The sequence below is a fragment of the Echiichthys vipera genome (genome assembly GCF_963691815.1).
Source record: "Echiichthys vipera genome assembly, chromosome: 12".
Classification (NCBI taxonomy): Eukaryota; Metazoa; Chordata; class Actinopteri; order Perciformes; family Trachinidae; genus Echiichthys; species Echiichthys vipera.
This window is the reverse complement of record NC_139837.1, coordinates 17,733,593-17,758,886: the sequence shown is the minus strand read 5'-3', so window position 1 is coordinate 17,758,886 and position 25,294 is coordinate 17,733,593. Positions and strand designations below refer to the sequence as shown.

Sequence of the window (25,294 nt, the reverse complement as noted above, 5' to 3'; positions counted from 1 at the left end):
CAAGGCTCTGAAACGTGACTGCTTAATAGTTGCAGAACAGGTAAGATTTGGGTTCGGCCTGGAAAACAACAGTATCGACAGTATCCTCTTTAAAACATGAAATAAAGGATCTACACAGATCAGTAACAACAGGGGCGGACCCAAAGGGGTGGAATAGGGCCAACCTCAACATTAACAGGCCTGCTTTTGCTCTATTTCCTTCATACACTATTTACAGTTTCTAAAGTGTCGTGCCACTTGACAGGTGATGCCAAGTTTTTAACTCTGTCTAGAAAAGTAGTCTGGCTAACTTCTTAGCCTTGCAGTCGATTCCAGATGATCGGACTAGCTGGTTAATAGCTCTCAAGCATGTCAGAGAGATATTGGCATGCTTGACACTGTAGGGCCTTATAAACAAGATTTCAAAGTAAAAATCAATTCTATTATTTAATGGAAGCCAGTTTTATAACAACAACCTCAGCACAGGTGTTTATCCTGTGAGCAGCATTAGCCTAGCCGACTAGAAATAAAAGCACGGGTGAGTTTTTCAGCTGCTCGTGGTTTTAGAAGCTCCTTACTTTTACATTATCTCTTAACTGATGAAATCTGGTTTGAACAAAGATGGCGCTGGAAAGTAAGGTCTGTGTTCAGGAAGATGCTGAAGTTTTGAAGTGTGACACTTTTCAGAGACAGTTCTGTCAATTAAGATGATTTAGAGAAACATATAATTAAAATTTCCATCTTACGGTTTACTGTTTAGGCGGCACGGTGGTGTGGAGTTTGCATGTTCTCCCTGTGTCTGCGTGGGTTCTCTCCAGAAACTCTCTGGCTTCCACCCACAGTCCGAACACATGCATGTGTTAGATTAATTGAGGACACTCAATTGCCTGTATGTGTGAATGTGAGTGTGAATGTTTTTGTCGGCCTCTGTTTGTCTCTATGTGCCCTTTGATAGACTGGTGTTCTGTCCAGGCTGTACCCCGCCTCATGCCCAATGTCAGCTGGGAAAGGCTCCAGCCCCCCTGCGACCCCGATAGGGACAAGCGGTTGAAGATGAATGGATGTTTACTGTTAATCAATATCTTCATACATCAGATACATTCTGGTAGTGTGTGGTGCCCCGATTATCAGGGGACAGGGAAATATATAGTTGCATGTCATCAGCATATTTATGCAAAACACACTGTTTCTTGATAATCTGGCAAGTACAAATGGCACAATAACAGGCCTTGAACTCACCACTGCAGGAACACCAAGGGCCAAGTTGATTTAATTACATGCATACTGTGGGGAAGTTCACCTGCTATAATGCATCGCATTTAATAAGCTGATAATATGTTTTGCATGTAAAATATAGTTCTTCAAAGTAACTTCTAATCATGTATATGTAGAAAACAATAGAAAAATATACAATATAGCTTCTAAAATGTTGGAGTAAAGTAACATTTAATGAAAACACTAGTAAAGTACCAGTATTTTAAAATTGCACTTGAGGGAGGATGTATCTTCATCAGTCATAAATGCAAAAGCAGAACTGCCTCTGTAACCCTGACAATGTTGTATGTGTTTTTCATTGTAACCATCAGCTCAAAGTGCACCAACAATAACACAACTGTCATCGTCTGCCTGGGGTTTTTTCAGTACAGTAATTACACGGACACACCTTTCTCCATCTTGAGTCATTAAAATTAGATAGACACCCAAAGCCTGTTCTAGGTTTTTCTTTTATTGTTTGAGCTATGGCTTTGAACATACTGATCTAGCTGTCTCATGTGTCAAATAGCAGACATTCGTGCCACTAACTGATCTTGGCATTAAACACCTAATTACATTTTTTTCTAGTAAAGCCAATTATGGTGAGCATGATTGCTATTCTATACCCTCCAAAACAGCTCACAGGTTATTGAAAAGTGAACATAAGAAAACACATATTTTCTATATTCTTCTTTTAAAATAATAACATTATATTTATTAACGACCTCAGCCGCCATGAATCCAGCAAAGTCGTGATTTCAGAAAGCAGGCTGGGAGGGAGGGACTCTCCTTCATGTGTTGGAGGTTGAACATGTTATGAACAAAGACTGAATTAACTGAACCCAGTTAATGTGTTTAGTGGAGGTCAGTACAGTTTTACTTTGTTGTCTCACTTTTCTATATAGAGAAAAAAAAAACTCCTCAAATTATGATTTCGAGTTACTGCAGGTTTTTTAAATCTAATGTCATTTATAATAAGTTGTGTGTGTTTCCCCCTGTGGTTATCAAGCTGCAGTAGCCTAATCGTCCCCACAAGTGTGACTGTGTGTGTCTGTCTGTCTGTTTGCCCTGAGATGGTATAAATGGAGACTGCTTGATAATATTGAAAAGGCAAAACAGAAAAGTCTACACAACTAACTAATGATGTATCCTACATTAACCTGATAAACATCAGATACATTGGCATGGCTTTTCAATTGATTTTTTAATTATTATTTTTTACAGGTTACATGGTTTACAGAAGATGTGTTTTTTTATATATCTAGCGCCATCTTCAGGTCAAAATTTCCCTTTCCCATGTGACCATAAATTATGCCCAAATACCAAATACTTTCCATTATGTGCTGCTAAATTTCAAATGTTTGCCTGCTAATGTAGCAGGGTGATTGCGCTGACTGAGACCATCGACTGTATATTTTATATTAAATACATTTATACTGTCTATGAGTTAGACGCACTCTTCTCCCCTTTGGCCAACCATGATCTGACCGCATGTTGTAAAGGGGGGGTCCTCTTGACAGCCTCTCACTCTTGGATGCCAAAGGCCCGTGTCTTCTCCGGGTCGCCTCGTCTTGCGGCCGTACTTTCTGCAGGTATTGTAGCAGTTGTTAGATTGTTTGCGCTACGTGGCCAGTTACAATGTGCATCATAGCTCCTGCAGAGTCTCCTGTCATAGGAACTGTACCGCTTTGCTTTGACCCGCCACCTCCAGGGTCACCATCCCTCTGCCTGTGTGTGGTTATCGTGTGTTTTGCCTGCACCTGCTTGGTGTTGAACTACTAATGTTCTCTTTATGCTGACGTGGTTGTCACGTTTACGGTCGTACGTGTGCAGACAGGGAGTTAGGACTTGTGTATTGTTAAATGATGCATTATGTGTTTTTGTTTCTTTCCATAAGTATTGTTCATTTTGCTAAATTGTTGCTTCTGTTTCTTTTAAGACGTTACAACTGATTTCCTGTGATTTCAAATGTATTTAACTTGCCTAATTCTGCTAAACAAATCAACTTCTTGCAAAATGACATAATTTTGTAGGCTGCAGTTGTGTTCTTATTCGTGTGCTCCCATAATACATACGTGGTTGACTGCTGCCTATCAATTCTTTTTTTTTAGTTTATTTTGTATTGGTTGATTTTGTTTCCATTTGATTTGGCCCACTAACTGAGTGTTTCCCTTTTCCTTTTCAGTTGCTGAGTGCCAAAGGTGGTGGTGTTGCTGTGTCTCCTGCCTGTGTGCTGTGTTCCTCACCCACGGTACTTGATTTGCCACCACCGTGTTTGTGTGTGCGAGTGTGTCCACGTGTGATCGGGGTGACCCTTCCTCGAGACAACACATCCCCGTGTTTACTCATCTCCCCCCCTGGTAAGCCTCAGCCCTGACTAGGTGTCCCCCCCCCCCCCCCCCCCCCCGTCTTCCCTCACAGTCCCGGTGTGAATGGTGTTCAATGGTTTTATTAGTCAAATTTTGTAGTAAAAGTGTCTTTAAACAGAACCACTTCCACTGCTTATTGTATAAATTGATCCTGTGTTTATATATATATATATATATATATATATATATATATATATATATATATATCAGTCATAAGTCAGACTGATTGTGAATGAAGGGCAGGTCAGACATATGGTTGATGGAGTGGCTTGATGAGATGCATGAGGGCATGCCACCTGTCCACCTCCGATCAGGCATTTTTCTTGTCTGGCCACCTTTTTTTACCTAAGAAATCAAATATCACTCTAGTGCAGAACAGGGTGACCCAACTAAGATAATGGCTGTATAACAGGAGCTGTATGGGTGTTCACAGTCCTACCTAGCCCTGCAGGAAGCTTTCTTTTCTAGACGTCAGCAAGGAGAGACACTGCAAGAGATCTCCCTCGCGTAATTGAGCATTATTGCATCCCTAGCAAGGCGAATGCCACAGCTGGCATTGGCATTGCTCCAACAATGGGACTGGTTCGCTGAAAGGAGCGGGATCTTGTATTGCCAGGTTTTGTGCCCTGATGGTGCTGAGGTGGTGTTCCAGCTGGTCTTGCCTGCTTCCTTTGACGGAAGAGGTGCTGACCAAGCTTCACTAGGAGCATGGTCATCGATGCATGGAAAGAACCCTGGAGCTTCTACGGCAGCGATGTTACGGGCCAGTTATCTCCTCTGGGATGGCACAATGGTGTTGGACTTGAGAGGTGCAAAGGACATTCTCCCAGCTCAATGGGATTGTAGCCATTGATTTCACAGTCATGAACCCACCCATAACAGGCTGGAAAATGTCCTTGTCATGGCTGATGTTTTCGCAAATACTGTTCCCACCCATGACCAACAAGCCTCAAATGTGGCTCAAGCTCTGGTGACAGAATGGTGTATACACTTGAACCAGGGCTGCAACCTTGAGAGTTCTCTGACCCTCAGCTCAGTGGGCTCTAGGGCATCGCAGTCTCGTACCACCCTCTTCCATCTGGTCGGTAATGGTTAGTGTGAACGCTTTAATCCAGGTGTCTCAAACTAATCCAGTAAAGGGCCGCTGTGGCTGCGGGTTTTTATTCCAATCAAACAAGAACACACTTGATCCAACAAATCCAATTGTGTGAAGGCAATTCAGTTGGTTGAATAAGTCTAGACAGGTGTGTTCTTGCTTGGATGGAATAAAAACCTGCAGCCACAGCGGCCTTTTACTGGATCAGTTTGAGACACCTGCTTTAATCAAACCTTCTACAACTTGTTCAGCAAAGATCAGCTTTTTTTTAAAGATCAATCTCTTAAAGTAGGCCAGTTGGTGTGGCTGCATAACTTTATTGTTGCTTCTGGTTATTTTAAATACGTTACATTTAATTTCTTGGCATTTACAATTACGACTTCTGTTATTTCAATTTTGCTTAGTTCTGCTAAACAAATAATAACACATGTTTCAATATTTTGTTTTGTAGTCTGCAGTCATCTGTTCTGTTTTTTTTGTGTGTGTTCTCCCACTTGGTGACAAATACCTTTCCTGTAGTTTATTTTGTATTGCTTGTTTTGTTTTCGTTTTATTTGACCAACTAATTGAGTGTTTCCTTTACCTGTCCTCCTCAGTTGCTGAGTGCCAAAGAATGTGGTTTTGGTGTCCCTGGTGGGGATGTCTCCCCATTTCCCACCACTGTGTTTGCCTGCGAGTGTTTCCATGTGTGATCGTGGTGACACTTCCTCTGGACCCCACATCTCCTCATCTCCCACACTGGTAAGCCTCAGCCCTGACTGGGTGATCCCCCTTTGTCCCTCAAAGCCCTGGTGTGAATGGTTTTTAATGGTTTTATTAATTAACAAGTTTGTAGTTATAAAGTAATTGTCTTTAAACGGAACCACGTCTATTGCTTTGTGTATAAATTGAACTTGTGTGTTTATTATTTCATTTATTATTATTATTTCAATATACATACGTATACAGTATAGTCATATCTAGTCTAATTTCCTGGGTGAAATTCCCATTGGTGGTGTTGTCCTCTCTCTCTCTCTGTGTGTGTGTGTGTGTGTGTGTGTGTGTGTGTGTGTGTGTGTGTGTGTGTGTGTGTGTGTGTGTGTGTGTGTGTGTGTGTGTGTGTGTGTGTGTGTGTGTGTGTGTGTGTGTGTGTGTGTGTGTGTGTGTGTGTGTGTGTGTGTGTGTGTGTGTGTGTGTGTGTGTGTGTGCAGGATTGACCCATGCGATGTAAGCTATTAGGACTTTGCTTAAAATGTAGCTCTCATTGGCAACTTTCAGAGATGGGTTTGTTTCTATAATGCTCTGGAATTTGCAGAGCACTGACTTAGTCGTCACTGCCGCGTCTCTCCATCAGAGGCCTGTGGCATTTGTCTGCCAGGCTGCCTGTTTGCATGTCATTAGCTCTCAGACTTGGCTTTGGTAAAGGCAGCATGACGTGCATGAAGAACTGTGGGAAATTCAGCAGGCAATCCCCCCTCCATCAGCACCATCTTTAGTCTTTAGGAAGCTTCTTTAGTACTCTAAACATGTAGTCTGGAGCTTGTAGGAGACGCAGCTGTTGAAACCACAGTGGGAACAAACAGACGCATCTCATTTATGATGTCCTGACTTACATTGTGCCGTGTTTTGATGTGAATGGGGCCCCATCAGAATGGGAAGACGCTTTTCAAAAAATTTATGTTTTTCTTAATTTTATTTTTTACATTAGTGGCAACCCTTTTTCCCACATCTTGTTTGGTCGGAACACAAAGATCCAAAATTAAAGAGGTTAGAAAGCACAAAGAAAACACATACTAGCCTATATGATTATTTACAAATATTCTCAAAAACGTAAACAAAAACCTCTCAATTCTGTTTATTCGATGGAAATCAAAACCTTTTGCTACTTTTTATCAGCACAGATACAGACCATGGCTTCAGAGAAGAAAGACAAGAGAATTGAATAAAGATTATGGATATTATAAAACTATCATCCTTCTGCCACTTTATTATTTTAATATTTAAAAGTAGGTACAAGTAAGCCTGTGAATGTTCTCATTCGTCCAGGTCATCGTTATCCTCAAAGCAATTTCAGTCAAAAACAACTGGACTGGTTGTTTGTCTAGGAAGACGTTTCACCTCTCATCCAAGAGGCTTCATCAGTTCATGTACGCATCTGACCAGGCTGGGACAAGTAGGTACAAGTAGTAAAAAAACAAGGGTCAATTAAGTAATTGTGCTAACTTACTTTAATATTTACACAGGGTGTGCATGTGGGGAGGGTGACAGGATCTAACCAGCATGCTTTGAGCAGAGGATAAGTGAGGAGGGGAAAAAGCAAGTGCTTTAAAGAGGGTGAGAGGGAGTGAGAGAGCATATGTGCAGGAGGGTGGGAGGGTTGGGGAGAGAGAGAGAGAGAGAGAGAGAGCGAGAGAGAGAGATGGGGGGAGAGAGAGAGAGAGGACAAGTGGATGGGTGCTGTAAAATCCGTTAACAGGGGAGCTCTGTGCATTTGTTAGACGTCTTGGCTGCTTGCCCAACTTGGCTCATTGTGATCGAGGCATGATCGTCGGCTCCAGGCAGCCCTCTCTGCTGCCTCGGCTCCCTCACGCCTGGACCCAGCCCAGCTCTCACCGCTGACATGGAAAGACCCGTGAGTGCTTTCTCTCTAGCTTCCCCCTCTCCCTTATCATCTCACTCTCTCCAGCGCTCTCTCTCTCTCTCTCTCTCTCTCTCTCTCTCTCTCCCTCTCTGGTGTTAGGTTCCCCCTCTTCTGCTCTGTCGCAGATTTAGCTGTGGCTATATGCAGCGTTTCAGTTATGTCTCTGGCTCTTTCTCTCCCTCGTTGTAGCTGCTGTAGGTGGCAGGAACGCTGGGTAGGGAGACAGCCTCTGGCAGCTTTCTCTCTGCAGCCTCCCCCCCTTTTTCGCCTGCCTGTCCAAGCATGGGTGCTGTCTGCTGGCAGACCCACAACGTCTCTGTGTGTTTTGTGGTTGTGTGATTGCATGTTAGCCAGAACTGGTCGCCCCGAACCTAGAGGGGTACCGTCCCCACACAGTGTCTCCCCACTTTGGTTTGTGGAGGCCAGTGTTCAATCCAGTCACTGCCATTGGCCTCGCTGGGATTCGGATTCGGATTCGGCTGCGTCTCTCCCTTGCACCTATTCTTGGTGGTATGTCCTCATGGTCTGTTGTGTTTGGATACCCTGACAACTAGAAGCTGTGAGGTAACCACTTTCCAGCCGGCCGCTTCTCTGAGTGAGTCCCAACTTTTCTCATGCTCACTGTGTCTTTGCAGGTTCGACACAAGTGCGCTCGGGATGGGTAGTTTTTGTTATTTTGCTAAAAGCCTGTGCTGACACCTTACATCCAGTCAGCAACATCTCAGTGGCAGCTATTCATTGCAGGCGTAACCGTGGCGGCGATGGGATAAGCACTTGGGAATTTCTTGTTGTCCCGATGTGGTGGTCTTTGTGCGCTCGCTAGCCATGAGTCATTATTTTGTGCTGGTAATATCCCATAAAAACAGCCTAGACTTTTGTCGTGACTGGGGCAACAGTGGAGAATGACTTACTCACACTTGCACATCTACTTCCTGTTTCTGTCAAGACAGTCTGACCCCAAATAACTCATACTGGGATACCTTGAAATGAATGATGTGCTTTCACCGTTTAAAACAAACAGTAGTGGTAACTTTTCTTTTGTAACTCCTGTACTGTTGTTTGGATGCTGGATGAAAACTTTGCGACAATATGAAGAGAAATAAGCAATCATCAAACTGACAACTGTGATCTGCGGTCTTTTCAAAGTTTTTAAACATATTTGTCTATCACATCACTTTCTGTTATAAAACAGAAAGTGGTACATTTAAGTGAACTTTTCTGTTTTCTGTTAGTATCATCTCATTGCATGGAGCGTATAATAATATGTAGCATTTAATATGAGGTAGGACCGGCCTTGTGACCAGTCCTCAGGCTGTCATTTCATATACATGGGTGTGTGATTTAAAGGAGCAGTTCAACATTTTGGGAAGTATGCTCCTTCGCCAATGATCAATACCACACTCATGTCTGTAAATGCTGAATAGGAAGCTACCGACAAGTCCAGGTTAGCTTAGCTTAGCATAAAGTTTGGAAAAAGGGGAAAAGAAGCTAACCTGGCTCATCCATCATTCATTCATTCCACCGTGTCGCCCCTGGCTCATCCAGAGTTAACAAAATCCACCTACAAACATGTGTGTTGTTTAATCCATACAAAAATCTTGTAAAAATGATAAGTTGTTTGCTACTGCCTGACAACTTCTCAGTGACAACGAGACTTCAGTAAGTTAAGTCTGTATGCTGATCTAAGCTAACCAATTGCTAGCTGTAACTTCATATCTACCTACATACATGAGATTGATCTTTATCTTCTCATCAAACTCTCGGCAAGAAAGTGAATGAGTGTATTCCATCTAGAGCCAAGTAAATGAACCGTACTTTCCCCACTCACACATCCAGAAATACAGAGAACAGATTGGAGAGGGAACTTGGCTGCAGGCCAGAGGAAATCATTGTGATCTTGCAGATCTCTGTGTTGGTCACAGTTGATACCGCCCCATTATCATTCTGTAATATTATCCTTGTATTGCCTCTTTTGAATATCTGTGCACATCTCTTCAACTCAACACCTCTTTTGCACGTTTGCAGTTTGTACATCAAGTGAAAGAGAGATTTCAAATGAAAGGAAGCGTTAACATGCACCTTGTTGTTTTCCCATGAGAGCACATGGAGATTTTCGGTATGGGGCCTCTTGTCGTGTGAGGATGCATGCCATGCTGACCGCACTGGGATGTTTAGGATGCTCCGCATATGCATTCTCCCTGTGTAACCGAGCTTCTTAATGAATGCTCCATCTGTGGTGTGTGTGTGTGTGTGTGTGTGTTAGTGCTGTGTGTTATCGCATTGAAAACCCTCAAATACCGAAAACAGGCATGGCATTAAGTATCTGGTCAGATTTATAATCCCTATTTCATTATTATTATAATCAGATAGTTTATTATTCAAATCCAAATATTGCCAATGTTACACTATTTCTTGGCTTCTTTTATTAAATGAACAAAAGGTTTTGTACTTCTTAAAGTAAGGTAAATAGGTCCTAGGCCCGTTATCTAAGACTAAAGCACCGTAAGGCTAATTTGAAATGTGTATATACCTTTTTGTATCACTGATTTGATATGTCCTTTCCCAGACCCCCAGTGACATGATGTCCAAAAGGGATCATGAGAGAGATCTGGAGCTGGACAAGAAGATTGAGGCTCTCCGCAGGAAGAATGAGGCGCTCATGAAGAGGCACAAGGTAAGGACAAGTTCTTGCAGGCAGAGAGGCTTCTGTGCAGCACAAAATCTCATCACTGCAAAGTGTAGAAATGAAGGTCTGGGGCTTGTGTCTTTTCTATAAAAGTCTGCTGCTCTTTCAGGTTCTTTGATTAGTATGTTGTTTTTTATTGAATTTGCAGATGGTCAAAGAAGAAAAAGTGCAATTGTTGTACAGTGTGTCAATACATCTACCTTAAAGTAAAGAAACGGGAACAAAAACAAAAACCCCAACATAAATCCCACTATCCCTCCCAACAACCCATGTCATATATGTATGTTTTTTGTTTCATTTAGGAAGTGGAGGAGGACAGAAAAAGGGCAGAAGAGGAAGGAATGGCGCTGCAGAGCCGTAAGGGTAAAGCTGAGGATCTTACCATCACAATCAGCAAGTCCACCAATGTGAGTTTCTCAATATTAAAAGCCAGACTTAAGAACTGTAAAGAAAATACTTGATTAAATAATGCCTCAAAGCACTACTGTGAAAAAGATGTTACAAACTCTGTGAATATTATAAAACATGTTCATGTCTTTGGTTTGGAGCAGGATGGTCGTGTGGTGGTGACGAAGCCGTTCAGTGGTGGTTCACCAGCTGGGAAAGGACAGCAGGAGGCCGGGCCCAATAAGGGAGGAGAAGGCCCTCTGCAGAATGCAGACCGAGGCCAAAGGAAGCAACTAATGGTCACCATGGCTGGAAAAAAGGTAAATACACTGCAATGCTACTTCAAGCGACATGGACAAATAAAGGAAACCCCAAAACCCCTGTCGTTAATAAGTGAAAGAATAACACAAAAGCAATTTCTTGTTCAAATCAATAAGTATAACTAGCTGAACATGATGTAATAATCCTTCAGAAAACAAGTATGATAACTTGCAAAGAAAGCAGGAGCACTAAAGTATGATGAATATGCAGTGTAGACTTTATTTCATGAGCTGATGCATATGCAAAAGTATCCTCCTGGCAAGGAGACGTCAGACCACAGAGACAATCAGAGGATACTAGAAATATTATGATCTTAATATAATATGAACAACTTACATATACTGTATATCAGAACCATGGCTGAAGCCTGGATGTAATTATGAGAAAGCTTAAAATAAAAACCTTGCCATTCAGAGCTACTCAGCAGGTGCTTTATTTCCATGAAGTTTACTTAATAATTCATAATTTCTAGTGTTTCGTTTAGATATAATACAGAGCACTCTTCAGTCAGTGCTTGAATTGGGCCTGTACTTAATGCATATTAAGATTTCTGTCTCTGAACCGTCACTCATTCTACTGCAACTTTCTAATACATCACCATGTACACATATTGTAGATAACAAAATAGGCTAAATATGCCTATTTCCTGCTCAGCCAAGCTGTGAGACTAGTCCACAATACGTAAGAGTCTACAGCAGGCTCTGTGACCCCAAAGAGTGCTTTGAGCTAAATGCAAATATCGGCATGCTAACATGCTCACAATAACAAGATACAAAACACAGCTCAGATTGATGGGAATGCCAGTAGATTTGCAGAGAGATTTGGTCATAAGTTAAACTACTGAGTATCGCCAAAGTCAGTAGAATATATTCTCTGGGCACCGTGGATATTTCCACCAATTTCATGAAAATGCATGCAGTAGTTGTTCGGGTATTTAATTCTGGTTTGACTAAAGTGCGGGGGGCTGACCAGCAGACATACATAGCTGTCCAAAGAGACAAACCACTAGCATGGCTAATAATGTGCAGCTGTGTGAGCTACAATATATAATCCTGTTCAATCCGAGAGATTCTGGAACAAATTTTAAGTTTGTCTGTCTGTGACTGTGTCTGTATAGAGACCAGCAGGAGGCAGGGGGATGTTCTGATTTGTTCACATGAACTGAAAATGTTGCATTACAAATTAGTAATTTGATCACTCAAGTTCATTTAAAGAAAAAAAAAGAATTAAAAAAAGTCATATATATATATATATATATATAAAGCATGCACATGATACCCTAATATTATCTCTAATAGTAACTGTCTCTCCAGGGTAAGAGGGTGGTGAGTGAGAAGCCAGAGAAGAGGCCGGACTCTGCGGACATCAAGAGCCCTACAGATGACGGACAGACGAGGCATGTAGAGTCAGCAGGGAGGGGGAAACTTCACATGATCAAGAGAGACACAGCAGCACAGGTCTGAATCAGACAATCTGAACACCGAACATTTAAAGCATACATCCTCTAGTCTACAGTTTCCACTCTCTCATCCCCCTTTGTTCATTCTCTCATGCTGCACCAATGTGTTTTACATAGATGTCAGACATGTCGGCTGGCCACACCCATCCAGTGATGGAGCACAATGGTTTGTGAACAGCAGGTGGACTGGGGCTGTGACTGACTGACTGGTGTGAAATGAATGCAGGGAGGCAACTAATAGAGCTGCTGGTTGAGTTGAATGTGCTATAGGTCCAAATCTCCAAACTTCAAAAGGCCTGGATAGCTTCTTCTACTTAAGATAAGATAATCCTTCATTAGTCCCCCGGTGGGGACATCAGTAAAAAATGCAACATGTAATAAATATGTAAACAGGCAAGTAAAAAGCAAAATTTGATAAGTAAATAGACCGGAATATTGAATTTATGAATTTATTTCAGACAAACATGTCAAAAAAAAAGAAAGAATACAAAATACAAAACTACGCAAAATGAAATTAGTTCACAAATGCATAGTATGAATACATAGTACTCTTAGCATTGCACGGTGGAGATACTGGTATTGCGCAGTTAAGTTTACATTGATACTGCATGAGTGAATTGTCATGTTTGGTATCCACAGTCTCCTTGGAGCAGTGTTGATATAAAGTTTGATTGCAGCAGGAAGGAAGGACCTGTGGTATTTATAAGACCGGTTGGAGCAGTCTGTCACTGAAGGAGCAGCTCAGTGCTGTCACAGTGTCCTGCATGGGGTGGGACATGTTGTCCATTAGAGATGATAGCTTGGCATCCTTCTCCTTTCTCCCACCACCTCGACTGTATCAAGGGGGCATCCCAGGACAGAGCTGGACGTCTAAACCAGTCCGTTGATCCTCTTCCTGACAGCTGACCACACCATAGAGGATGTCTGATGCCACCACAGGGTCAGAAAAGCTCCTCAGGAGTGCACTCTAGAAGACCTGAGTCTTCTCAGGAGATAGAGTCTGCTCTGTCCTTTTTTGTGTTCCTTTTCTTTGGTGTAATGCCACTCAGGTCTGATGGCTATTTATCTTCTTTTCTACCTCTGAAAGAGTTTTTGTATTTAGCAAAAGACAAATCACTGAAATCTCTTGGTATAGATGCCTTTGAGCATATAGAATGAGCTGTAAAGTTCAGAGTCCCTCTAGGACAATGGATAGATGCTTTAATGGCTCTTGTCCTAACAAAGGACCTTGCTGTCAGTAGCATGAGATCGGAGATGACATGGTTAACAGCAACAGCTTCACTATATACTGTAGCTCTCAGATCACATGTTCATTGCATGCCACACTGTCATTGACCATAGCCCGCCGGGTATGCAGAACAGCTGCTCTGCCTCAGTCTCTCTCACACACAAACACACACACACACACACACACACACACACACACACACACACACACACACACACACACGCGCTGCTCAATCAATGAGTTTATGCACAGCACAGACAGCTGACTCTCACCAGACAGTCTGGTCGCAGGAGGAGACTCTGGACACAAAGCTAGTGGAAGACTCTTGCTAAATATGTATAAATACGTCTGCCTCTGATTGGCTGATCCACTGAGCCCTGCTCACTGGCCCGTCTAAGTTAATGTCTTCACTAAATCTATGGGCCGAACACGCTGTTCTCTATGCCTTTATTTTAGTCCCGCTTGGTCTGACCCCCTTTATTTATCATGTGAACTGAGTTAGCACTTGAACAGTCGCCAGCGCTCAAGTGCACCAGTCAACTGTGACTCCCAGGTTTCCACGTGGTCCCTGTTTACATAACCAGTACCGTTTAATGTGATTTATAAGAGCTGAGGTTGAAGTTGCTGCACACGTAGGTTGATGGCAAGTGTTAATAAATTACAGATATTTGTATGGAAAAAATGACCTATGATGAGCTACACATTTATGTGGTTTTGCCCTGCATCTAAAATATTTTTCTGATGAGTGTGTGTATGTGAGTGACACACCCAGCGAATAAATAATGACTCCACAAGGGGGGTGTGGTTATTTGTTATTTGGCAGTGTCTCAAGCAGATTGTCATGCCTGGAAGTACAGACTGTCAGTTCACACTCATGAGAGAGGATAAAGGAAATGCAGAGAGAGTTAGGACAAAAAAGGGTGGGGGGAGAGAAAGGGAGAGACTCCTGGCAGCCCGCTGTCTGTTTCCAGCCTCCATTTCTCCTCTCCTGCACAATTGTTTCCCCATTCCCACCACCCTGAAAGGACCGATTTGATCTAATTAACATTCGACTGCCTTCTCACTCTGAAAAGGCTCATTATGCTGCCAAAGAGACGGGCCAGGGGAGGTCCCAGGAAAGGGCCAGAGAGGAAGAAGGAGTAAGAGGAGAAAAAAGAAAAGAAACAAGGTAGTCAGGAGTCTTTTGTGTTTGTGTATAAGCCAAGCTGCATTTGGGTGTGGGTAGGAGAATTGTGCATGAGTGTGTATGTGGGTGTCATTATCTATAGGTGCACCAGACCACTCTGTCCAGCCTTTATCATCAGCCCCCCACCCCCTTCGGCTGTTCAAGTTGCCGTTAATGGCAACATGACTCATCCACTCATCACTGGAGCACATCTATGCAGTCAGAAATACACTTGAATCAAAATTCAAACAATTCTCTACCAGCAGCAAGTATAATTTCCCAAACCACTAAAACGTAACCAGCTACAAACTGCAAACTGAGTGGACAATTAAAACTGAGCGAAAAGTGCTATATGATGCTATAGCGCCATTGGTCCACTGGGGGGAAGTGTAGGTCTCTAAATCCTTCTCAATGGATGAATCCATGCTCTGGCTTGATGTGCTTTCACTGTTTATGGTGACAGTGATGTGACTCTTCACAACCATGCTTAATTGGCTGGCAACACCTTGCTGTGTCACCCTTATTGTTATGCTCATCTTACTTTTTCCCCCCCTGTCTCTCCTCTGTGACAGGATGAGGTTATACAAGGGCAGAAGCACCCGGAGGAGCAGCACAGGCTTTCAGAGCAATACCAGGTACCGCAATATCATAAACACACACACACTTTACATGCATATCAATAAAAACATCCCCCTTCTACCCTGCGTACCCCTATGACATCCTGTAACTCCAGCTCATAGTGATCACATGATTCACTGAGATGAAAACAAATTTGAAATACAAGGGTAGAGCCACTACGTGAGCACACACAAACACAGAGAAATGCAAATATGCGCTCTGCCCTCCTCTCCACAAACACTCACATGCAGACCAGCACAACACGTTGCCATTGCATGCCCCCCTTTTCTAGCACTTGTTCCCATCTGCCTCCCACTGGCTCACGTGTTAACGTTGCTGGAGTCGTTGCTGGAGTAGCTCACAGCTGTCTCACAGATCGGCGTGTGACAAACAAACAGGCTAACTAGGGAGACAGGGAGGGCGGGCTTCAAAGGCCTGCCGGATACGCCACATGACAGGTGATGCTGTTCATGCCTCTCTGCCTCTCTGTTTCTTGCCTGTTTTGCAGCCTGAGCCGATTGAATGCTCAAGGAAATACCATGCTGATTTATTATTTTAGGTTTACAAGGTTTGTGTACGTGGTAAAGGTCAGACAGCCGTTGGCTTTGTTATCTGCTTTGTTTACCAAATATACTGGAAACCTCTTCTGGTATTTTCAGCCCTAAACCAGTGCAGCTTTCGAGGATGAGATGAAGCAGTTCAGCAGTTGAGCCTAGAGCATGGCCATTGTTATTCTCGTGCACCAAGCTATCTAAATGTGCATGTACATGTCCGAGCCCATACCTGCTTTCTCTCAGCACTGTGCAGACTTATTATATAACGTCCACCCTACCTGCCTTGGCCACTGGCAACCTCCCTGCGAGGCCTCGCAGAGGTGAGAAATTGAAAAGTGCTAATTAGCAGGGCGGCTGGGGTGTCAGCAGGAGATGGCCTGTTGGAACATGCGAGAGGCACCCTCCCTTGTGGCCCTTGACGTCCTCCGGGGGCCAGGGGAGAGGGAGGGGATAGGAGATGGAAAACAGAGATGAGCACAGATGCCATGTTCTGCCAGTAACTGTACACAGGAAGGCAACATGTTTACTTGGCTGCGATTGGCCCACACCTGAGGAGAAAACATCACACATCAAGGTTTCTTACCAACACTTTGCTGTTTCTCTCTCTCTCATAATATGCACATCATTTTTTTTCCTTTAACTCACCCAATTTTATTTTTTCTAGAGACCTCACATTCCTCCTGCTGTATAAAAAACAAACACTGATGAGCACTTTCTCTAAGAGAGTGCTGGTCTTTTACGTGATTTCCCTCAGAGCACAGTAGTGTTTGTAGTCCTGGTTTCGCTCCAGGGCTTTGTAACCAGAGCACACAGCCTCTGTCGCCTTTGATGTGTTAAAGAGCCTGCATCAGATCTCTCTTTAGTATCAGCGAGCAATCTGTTCTGCTTTCATCGCAGTAATCAATAAACAGGTCAAGAGGGGAATGGAGGTAGGGGACGTAATTGCCTTTACTTTACACTGCACTTTTCCTGGAATATTGTCGCAAAGAATTTGATTGTGTTGCCTTACAGTCATCACTGTAGACAAACAAGAAGCTTTTCTCTAATCAAATGGGAGCTGACTGGAATGAACCGACACTTATAGGCCTTCAGCAGTGCATATACAGTGACCTTTATATTGCCCTGTTGCTGTTTGCTTATTTGTTTAGAGATGAAAAGCTGTTCTTGTTTATGACCACCTATGTTTAATGTGAGGCCATTGTTGAGCTTCAATGCTCTGATGAGAGCAAAGACTGATGCTTCAGATGTATTATAACGTGGCACTCGGGAGTGGTGCAATTTAGTCATTGCTTCATTACTGATGAGTGGACAGTAACGTGATTTAAATCTACGTTAAGACGGCTTCTTATTTTCATGCATTAAATACAAAATACTGTTTTGTGTCTGCTAAGGCCAGCACAGACCTCAACATCCCCACGTCGAAGGAGGAGCAGGAGGAGTATGTGCGGTGGAAGAAAGAGCGCGAGCAAATCGACAAGGAGAGAGTGGCACGCCACAAAAATGCCAAAGGCCAGTGGAGGCGGGCGTGGGACATGGACAAAACTGATAACATGTAAGACTTCTGAGCACTAAGCCCTCCCAAGGTATCCTCATCTGCTGATGTGTTAGATTTCTTACAGCTGTTCCTCCCTCAATATTTATGTTGGGAGAATTCAATTCCAGGAAATGTTGACTTAACATTTTCATCTTCACCTTCACATTCACGCTCATCTTCCTTCATAGCCACTGAGCAAAAAAAATACTCTTTAATGGCCACAGAGTCTAGACTTGGTTATAAAGTAAAATGTGTCTTCATTGTTTTACTTTAACCTTACATCATGTAATTAATTATGTTGGCATAGTGCTTTTATAGTAATCATTATCATTTTTGGGCCTATTGAGACTTAATGAGAAGATTGATATCTCTCTTGTCTGTATGCCAGCAGCTGGCTAGTTTAGATTAGTATAAAGACTCGAAACTGTTGGCATGGCTGTGTCCAAGGCTAAAAAATAAATAAGCCTCCAAAAAACATATATAGCTCATAAATTAACCTGTTATATTCAGTTTGTTTAACCTCTTCTACTCCTCCCAGATGCCGGCGTCCTCAGATGACCTTTTGTCATTCAGAGGCTGTTGCAGGCTCTGTATTAACGCTAGAGTGAATTTGGTTACATGAAACACAATGACTTGATGAATCCATTGGTACCAGCCCATGTCAAGCTACCTTGCCGGGAAGGGGGCTTAACGCTTCAAGTTTGGGCTAAATGTTGGGCATGGCCATTTTCAAAGGGGTCTGTTGACCGCTGACCTTAAGATGTCTTAATGAAAATTGCTTCTATGGGTACCCATGAGTCTCCCATTTACAGACTTTATGCTAATAATATGCAATTTTGGCTCAAAAAACATGCCGGGTTTTTTTGTGCTGTACAAGTTCATGTGTTATTCACTTATTCTAAAATGGTGTATTTAAATATTTCTACATACAAGGGTCCCTTGACAGTCTTTGAATTGCATACATTGGGTCTGGGGTATTGGGTATGTCGTGAAAGCTCTTGTGAAGAGACTGTTGTGGCCTAATTTTATCCCAATTCTATTCAGGTGTGAAGATGCTAGTCCCCGTAGTAACTAATTCATTTCATGAAACCATTTTTAAAACTTGACCTCACTGTATAAAATGACCTGTTGTGTTTTACAACCACAAACTAGAGACATATGGCACTTAGAAGAGGTTTATTGACAATAAAGTGGCTTCTTAGCATTTTCCATAACAGAAGTTCTCGCCTTCTAATCACTGAATAAATGCAATTCTTGCAGAAATCTTCAAATGTCAAAAAGTTTTTTGATACCAAATGCCAGTGCAGATTTACTATTACCTTATAAATATGCTGTTATCATTGTACACATAGTGGATGTATTTTACTTCTAAAGTTAATGAAAAGCTCCATTCACTTTCCGTGCAGATGTAGATAATGAACAAACAAGCCTTAAAGAACATCCTGTTTCTTTCTAAGATTATTCAGTGGAGGAATCCATTAGATGAGGTCCTTGGACTGCATGTCCTCGCACATTATCACAAGACTAAATCTCATGAAGTCACAGGATGAAGCTAAAATATTACGTCACCAAGTGTCAGGTCAATTGTATCATTGTATGATCATATGTCAGTAAACTTGTTGTGTATTCTCACATGGTGAAGACTCAGTTTGATCACATGTTTGAAAAGACACAACAGCGCCCGAATCTGACTGGAGGAGAGAAATACAGTCCATTCCTTTTTAAGTGTTTGTTCAATTTCAAACAGAGCGGGCTGTGGTACAAAGAGTTGGACAGTAAATTAATGTGCTGTTTAAAGAAGCATCAAAATGTAAAGAGACAAGGGAGGAGCAGCTATTTTTAGCTTCGGATAAGGGATGGAATACCTTGCCTTATTTGGTGAGGTTTAAACAAGGCCCCCGAGTAAGAACAGAAGAGGAAATGTGTTTCAACAATGTAGACCGCTTCACTGGATGTAAAATTCAAGGGTGTGACTCATGGAGCAAAATCTCCCCCTGCTTATATAAAATCTCAAATGTACATGATAAGAAGAGTCTGTTGATGGGATAGAGATGGGCTGTTATGTCACCTGAACAAAAAAAACAATTTCGAGACATGATCCAGATAGACGGTGCTTACAGTAGTTTGTGTTTCTGTCTTCTGCTTTTAGGTTTTCAGACAAATCCCTCCCTGACAGAGACTGGGGGCCTTCCAGCAGAGGTGAGACATTTACACAGTTCAAACTGAAAAAGTGAGGAATAAGACTATCAAAATCACAATATGATGATGACATTTTGTGTCGAATTATCTTGGTCAATTTTCATCATTGTTTGATCCATTTTTATTAATACCAGGTGGCCGAAATGCTAGAAGAGGACAGTCCAGAGCAGGTGCGGTATCCCTTACTTAGATATTGTTTATTTATTAGTGTAGTGCCTCAAAACCATCATATAGTATACAGAAAAACGTCATATATCTCAATAAAATCTTTCAGCTAAAATTGTATGTTTTTTATGTTGAAACAGGATATTTGTGTGGGATATAATTAATTTGGGGTTCATTAAACTGGGTAAACTGGTGGGATATATACAAGAGGAAGGCAGATAATGTTGGGGCCAGTGCTCAAAAAACATTTCCCCTGGTATTTAAAAACATTTAAGCCCACACGGCGAGGAAACAAGTCAAGAATCTTGTCCCAGCAGAAAGAGGAAAGGTTTTTTTTAGGTAAAATGTAATTTAATTGTGACTTAAACGTTCAATATTCTTCTGTCCTAGGTCACGAGAAGCGAGGCAAAGACAAGGGAGCTAAAAACGTGCTAGTGATGAGCAGCAAAGCAAAAGGCATAGATCGTCTGACTGGGAGAGCCAGGAGGTGAGTAACAGCTGAACCTCATCTACATTAGTGCCACGAGCACAACAACTTCATGTTAAAGTTGACTCAACCAATGGGATGTCTCTCACCACAGCCCAAATTAAGTGATATGAGAACACATAGTTTGACTAATGAAATACACAAATGTGGGATGCACATTGTTGTTTTCCTGCACTATGCCCTCGTGTACAGTTTCCCCTGAATGTCATGATGCTTGATTTAGAAGTAGTGGCAGCTGACTAAATAACCCAGAAGGCCTCATTGGTGTCTAATGCAACGCATCATTTTTTCTCTCTTCTCTCTTTCTGAAACAAGCTACAGTGCTGGGTGGTGAGGAGGCTTTCAGGGTGTGCTGTTACACAAGCATTGCTCATAGTCTCAGAAAGCAACAAGGCCACAGATCTTGAAGTGAGGCAGTTTTAGACTTTGTTGTGAAAGTGAAATGTGCCTGATGATTTTCACTTTACAGGTCTCAGTGATGGAAGTAGCTAATGGTCAGAAGAAGGGCCAGTAGCGTCCTGATAGATTCTTGTCATCAGGCTGCGCTGATTTCACAGCTGGTAATAGATCAAACTGTAGTGAGAGGCAGTTGAGACTAACTACAGCCAAGCTACCACCAGTCTTCTATCACCTTTTTTCAAACTTTCTCTTACTTGATTATGCAATGTTAAAGGAACTGTTCTCTATTTGGGGAAATGCTCTTATTCACTCTCTTGCTGAGAGTTAGCTGAGAAGAATGAAAAATATATAAAGCTACAACCTGGAGACGATTAGCTTAGCTTAGCATAAAGACTGCAAATAGGGGGAAACAACTTGCAAGGCTCAGTTCAAAGCATTGACTGGATCAAATATGAAGGTCAGGCATAGGTTTCTGAGAAGTCATTGTGAAGCTCAGTATGACTGGCTCCGACCTTCACCTTCTTGGCAATGCCTGACTCTGCCTGTTCCCGGCTTCCAGAAATGGGCAAAGAGGTGGAAAGTGGATGGAGCTGAGGCTTAATGGGGCCTGGTTGCCATTAATTATACATAACTTTAAGACTATTTATCTAATCTATCTAATACAATTTGAAGGGGTGAGTTATATAAAAATCCACCCCTGTGTTGTTATGAACGAGGTAATTAGCTATAGAGACCAAGACTGTTTTTCAGCTGTTAAGTTGGGAATTTTAACATGAGAGCGATATTGATCTTCTCATCAAACTCTCTGCAAGAAAGCCAAACTGTCAAATCATTTCTTTAGCCTCTCTTTATAGTTCACTGTACGGTTCCTATGGTATTGGAGAAAAGAACGATACATTAACAATGCACTCTTTTTAAATAATTACAGAATAGCTTTTGATAAAAGTCTCTTCATTTTTTAAGATGGCAGGCAAATGAAGACGGAGAAAACCTGCAGGTGAGATATTAAATGTGAGAGTTTAAGCATGAGTTGGTAAATGTTACTAAAGATGCTAAATTGATATGTTGTTCTAGTAATAATAATAATAATAATAATCTCATTGTCACAGTCTTCTGACACGACATTAGAGGAATTCTTGGAGGAACTCGACGCCCTCACAGATGCTGAGGTAGAAGATCAAAAAGATGAGGACTCGAAAAGGAAGCTGTCACCCAGCCCAGATTCACTGAGTACATCTAAGGAAGTGAGTGGATCCACAGCTACCCTGAGAGAGGACAGCCCCACTCAGGGGAAGGCAGAGGCCTCGTCCCCTCGGGGTTTAGAGAAGAAAGTACGCTTCTCTGAGGAACTCGTCCATGGGGCTCACACAAAGCAAACCACAGGCTCTCAGGACTCTGCCGGCTCAGAATCCAGAAGTGGGAGCTCCTTAAAAGCTTCTTCACCCAAACAGACCCAACACAAAGTGCATGGGCCACAGCAGCCTCTTGAAAGTGCCAAGCAGGATGATGTCAGTCCTCAGGATCGGGGAGGTGGTCTGTCTGCTCCTCCTGTTGCCCAGCAGCAGGCTTCTGAGACAGAATGTACTAAAAAAGACAGCACCTTCCCCACACCTCCCAGCCACCCCGCTGCTGAAAAAGCATGTGCCTCTCTACAGGGGAGCTCTGTGCAGCATGTAGAGCTTGCCAAGTGCAACATCAGCAACGCAAACACAGGTATGCAATAGCTTCAATGGCTTTGACTTTTCTATATCTGAATCTATATCTGAATGCTTTATAACTAAGCTAATGTTGGTTTTCTTTCAAAGAGGAACTTATAGACTCCGGCCTGTCTGTCCTGAGCCTAGAGTCAGGAGAAACACACCCAACACACTCCACCAGCAGCGACAAGGTCAGTGTGCTAGACAGGAAGAGGGATGGGAGAATCAATAGATGTGTAAATGGACTGGGGAGGGAAGTGCAAATGGATGATGAGTTAAATGGAGGAAGAGAGAGAGACAGGCAGTAAATCTGCACTGCAGCTGTTTGATATCCGATTTCGGTTTAAGTACGTTTTACCACCTCTGAGGTCTGTTGAAGTGCAGGAGAAATAGTCTCATAAAAGAATGTCTCTTCTTCTCATCTACCACTGAAACAGCTTTATATTTAACCACCTTCTTAAATCATTCATTTAGAAAAGGGATAAATGATTTGCTATTTGAATAATGGAAAACAAATCAGCTTCAACTAATACCTTTGTGTATGTTTTTCTCTCTTTTCTGCAGGCTAGAGAGCATGGGAAGATTGTTTGACATTTTCACGATGTAAATACTGAAACCAAATCACAGCAACATAGAGCCTTTGCCTCTTGTATTTGCGTTTTGCTTTGGGTAACTCATTGAGATACCATATTTATGGCTTAAACACTAAACCATGGTTTATTTTTTGCTGTGGCGTGTCCCTACCTGTGGTAGTTTTCAAATTGTCTAAAAATTTGATGATGGAATGGTGAACCTTTTTCCTGCTCAAATATTTTTTACATCCAAGCACTTTATGAGTATAAAGTTATGTGTACTGACACATCATTCAGCATGTTAGTACGCTGCTTGAGTGCAATATCATTGAATGTTTACATTTGTATTAAAACTTCAAGGTACATATCAGAAGGCTGGCTAATCAGTTTCACTTAGTTATCCCTTGAAAATAGTCTTTAGCCACAGTCAAATGATCTAGTGCCTGATTCTGCCTTAGACGTATTTTCATTAAATTTAGTCTGTATTATATGATGATACAGTAGTGACAGACTGACAGAGGAGTCTCTACATCTTTATTTTCTATTACACTCAAAACTGTAAGTAGTTTATTAACTGCTTACAGCAGCAATCAATGGCTTTTCACCAATCAATACAAATCAATACACTATTAAAGGGCGCACTTGAGACCATGATATAGTTAATTTTCTAAAATATTACTACTGACATAAATGTTTTTGTTATTAAGAACATTTTTAAACAGATCTACATTGCTGGATTACTTTGTTAAAGTCTCTGAACACCCACACAGGTGATTACACCTCTGCTTAGGTTGAGCTTTGATCTCCATCTACCACTAAGAATGATAAAGGTGTAATGCGTCCTGCTTTGCAGGTGCAACAAAGCTAACAGAGACTCAAGAAGATGCCAGTCAATCACAGTATACGCACCCCCACACCGTCTCGAGAAGCCATCTCATCAGCCAGATTAACTGAAAACACCTGTGTGGGTGTTCAGAGCCTTTAAGATAAAAGTCAGCTATTAGAAAAATCCACATTTCTGGCATAAAATATGCTGCTGTTAATGAAAAAAAAACATCAGTAACAATGTAGAACTACAATCTCAAATTTGCCCTTTAACATATTGTTATTGTGTTCCCTGAAGTTGTCACAGTTTTACAGCTGAATCCCAATGAACTGGTCTTCCTCAGACTCTTATGTTTCCTTGTTAATATGGAATTGTAATGAATGTCTGTACTAATTTAAACAATGACATCAGAGAGATCATGGTTTACTTTTTGTGAATCAAAAACTTGGGAACTAAAACAATATTTTCTTTAATAGTTTGCTCATGCTGCTTTTAAATGACCAGGGTTAGATGTCCCCGGCACATCCAGTAACTGTCTCTCCAACCTTTTGCTCTGTTCAGTTTTTTGGCCCCTGTGGGACCAACAGACTTGAGGTTTTAGCCTTTAGTCCACACTCAAACACTGGGATTTCAGCTGCAGTTTCTTTTGAAATTGTTTTGTAATGCGTTCTCTTTTATTATCATGAAAGACAACTAATATTTTTGAAAAGCTCATGAAGCTTTAAGAATTCAGCCAGTTGTTGTGCCTTGCATATCGACTTCTTCAAATACTGAAGGTGTACCTTTACTTCATGGCTTGTACCATAACATACAGTAGCGTTAAACGTACTAACAGTTCAGCATTGATTTTATTTATTTGCCTCTCCATTTTGACAACAGAATGTTACCTAGAATGTTTTTTATAGATCTAAACAATGCCTTTTTGCATTTTTAGTAGCTATTTTTTTCTCTGTGATGTGTGTATAAATCTGTGATTATTTATTGCCAGTCAATGACTTTATTTTTGGCATCAAGTGACGACTATAATAAAAAGCCTTACATGAACTCTGTCCTCAAAGAAGATTTTGGCTTTCGTCAGTGCATACTATATAGTAAACAGTTATGTAACGATAAGTGGAGAACGTAGTGGACACGCTCTGAGCAGCGGGCCGTGTCAGCTTCAACTGTGGTTACATAAAATATAAATCATCAGGAATAGTAGAAGCACACTGGAAGAAAAGTGAATCACACATTTTGAGGCCAATCAAACCATCAAGAAATACAGAGTAATGGCCTTATTCTATGTCATATTTAGAATTTGAATGGATGGTAAAGGAAACCTCTGTTTGCAAAACAAGTCGTAAAGATTACCTCTGAAGTATTTCAAATTTCCTGTGGGATTCAATTTAGTGAAATTAAATTTAGGTAACAGCTGTGCCTTTGTCCTTGTTTAGCATTTAGTTATTAGACATCTTCATTGTCACCTCGCTTACATGTCAAGAGGTGGTTGTCTTGCTTTACCTGGCTGTCCTCCATGTTTTCACTCATAACGTAGGAAAAATTGTGAGTGCCTGCATATGAGTGAGTGTGATCCCTGCTAATTTAAATGTGTGTGCAACATAGTTTAATTTACTGTAGATCAGCTTGGAAGGAGGCATACAGATCATCAATAAAGTTTTTCTGTATTTCAAACACTTAAA

At 41.8% G+C, this 25,294-nt stretch overlaps 1 protein-coding gene across 2 annotated transcripts; it reads left to right on the top strand.

Moving 5' to 3' along the window:
• The first annotated feature begins 7,105 nt into the window (after nt 1-7,105).
• Nucleotides 7,106-25,294, top strand: ccdc9b (coiled-coil domain containing 9B). 2 transcript variants are annotated; one of them, XM_083924343.1, is made up of 14 exons: nt 7,106-7,309; nt 9,885-9,992; nt 10,307-10,411; nt 10,556-10,711; nt 12,026-12,169; nt 15,137-15,199; nt 17,128-17,288; nt 19,420-19,469; nt 19,604-19,639; nt 20,025-20,121; nt 21,484-21,517; nt 21,630-22,233; nt 22,326-22,408; nt 22,782-25,294. In XM_083924343.1, the coding sequence occupies exons 1-14, from the start codon at nt 7,298-7,300 to the stop codon at nt 22,806-22,808; spliced, it is 1,680 nt and encodes a 559-aa protein (XP_083780469.1). In that variant the 5' UTR covers nt 7,106-7,297; the 3' UTR covers nt 22,809-25,294. The 2 variants fall into 2 exon arrangements, with proteins under 2 accessions (XP_083780469.1, XP_083780470.1); XM_083924344.1 differs by lacking the exon at nt 7,106-7,309 and adding an exon at nt 7,782-7,913.

Excerpts from the sequence above, each read along its gene's own strand:
- ccdc9b (XM_083924343.1), top strand. Across the intron at positions 15,200-17,127 it reads GGCTTTCAGAGCAATACCAG|GCCAGCACAGACCTCAACAT; the intron begins GTACCGCAATAT and ends GTGTCTGCTAAG. Across the intron at positions 19,640-20,024 it reads AAGAGGACAGTCCAGAGCAG|GTCACGAGAAGCGAGGCAAA; the intron begins GTGCGGTATCCC and ends CTTCTGTCCTAG.